The sequence below is a fragment of the Trypanosoma equiperdum genome (assembly GCF_001457755.1).
Source record: "Trypanosoma equiperdum strain OVI genome assembly, contig: ctg_1675, whole genome shotgun sequence".
Taxonomy (NCBI): domain Eukaryota; phylum Euglenozoa; class Kinetoplastea; order Trypanosomatida; family Trypanosomatidae; genus Trypanosoma; species Trypanosoma equiperdum.
Window position 1 is genome coordinate 10,796 of NW_027123699.1, and position 1,431 is coordinate 12,226.

At 44.7% G+C, this 1,431-nt stretch overlaps 1 protein-coding gene across 1 annotated transcript; it reads right to left on the bottom strand.

Moving 5' to 3' along the window:
* Positions 1-658: 658 nt before the first annotated feature.
* TEOVI_000839000 (uncharacterized protein) lies at positions 659-1,417 on the bottom strand (the record flags this gene model as incomplete). Its single annotated transcript, XM_067222678.1, has 1 exon — positions 659-1,417. One exon carries the CDS (start codon positions 1,415-1,417, stop codon positions 659-661), a length of 759 nt encoding a protein of 252 aa, XP_067078779.1.
* Positions 1,418-1,431: the final 14 nt, after the last annotated feature.

Here is a 1,431-nt window from a genome sequence, read left to right on the forward strand (position 1 = left end):
GACAGCGTTACAAAGTTCGCATGAGTCCATGCCTTTTACGAACATAAATAAATGTGTAATAAGTGCAATGCACACCGAGCCACGTGAATATGAGTAAATGCAAATGTGTTTGTGCGCGCATATCAATTATCTGCTAATCTTGCGTTTTGAACACACGTACAGGCACCTATATAAACAAAACTCAAACACTGCATCGACACATCCACGCACCGTTGCATCATCTTTTCTTTTTTTCTTTTTCCCCTCCCCCCCTTTTACTCACATACATTCATTCATTCATTCGTACGTACATACATACATGCCACTCCTGATATATGAAACTATCATGGAAAAATACAAAAGAAAAAAAAATATAAAAATATATACATATACACCTTAACTAACCCTCATTCTGAGATCCTTCTTTTCTTTTCTTTCTTTTTTCGTTAAGCTTGTCAGTATGTATAATAGGAAGGCATTACGCCTTTTCCACAGGTCCTTTTTTGTTTTTGTTTTTTTACTTACCATTAGACAAGAGAACGCCGGCTCAAAAACAAGATAATACACGTTCCTCTTCCTCTCCTCTTTCATCCACCAACAGAAACACCACCAACACCAACACCAACACACACACCAAAACAAAAACAAAAACAAAAACAAAACAACCGCCAGCAACAACTTACGCCATTGGTGTGTTTTCCTCCTCATGTCGCTCCTCTGAGAAGCGATCGTCCCTCATTTGTCTTGAAAGCCGTTTACTCGACAATTCCGCGATTTCCGCCTGTCGCTTTCGCGTCTCCTCCACTTCAGCCATACGCGACTGCGTAAAGACAAGGGCGCATTGAGGGACAAAATCTTTTGGTACCTTTTTTTTAAGGTTTGGTACGCGTATGGGAACCTCCGCCACTGACAGGCGGGGATTTCCTTCAGCATCCACCCACCTTTGTGACATTTCCTGCCTTTTACGTTCCTCCACCACCTGCCGTGGGTTACCTTCCGGGGGATGAAGAAATGATAAAGTGGCTTTTTCTTCTTCATTACCACTCGCTGTAAAAAGAGGTGCCAGATAACTTTCCACTTGTGATGGGCGACGGCGGCGACAACTCGGGGACCATACGGCTCGGGGAAGCGGTCGATCAACAGGGACGCGAAAACGAGGCCATGAGCGTTGCGCCGCTTCCGTTTTGTCTTTTAGAACCAACTGACGGGTTCCAATTCCAACTCCAACTCCCGCCGCTCCGGGCTCCAAAAGGAATTGTTTGGGAATTTCCGTTAAGTGCAGCGGGGCGTCGAGAGCATCAGCGGGTCGCAGCGCCACCACTCGGTTCCGATGCTCATCAACGCCATTATTTGAGCCGCAGGAACTTACATCACATTCGCTGCCGGTATTATTTGCAGCTTCAAAGTTGGTCTCTTTGTTATCGAGTACTTCTTCCATTTATTTATTTATTT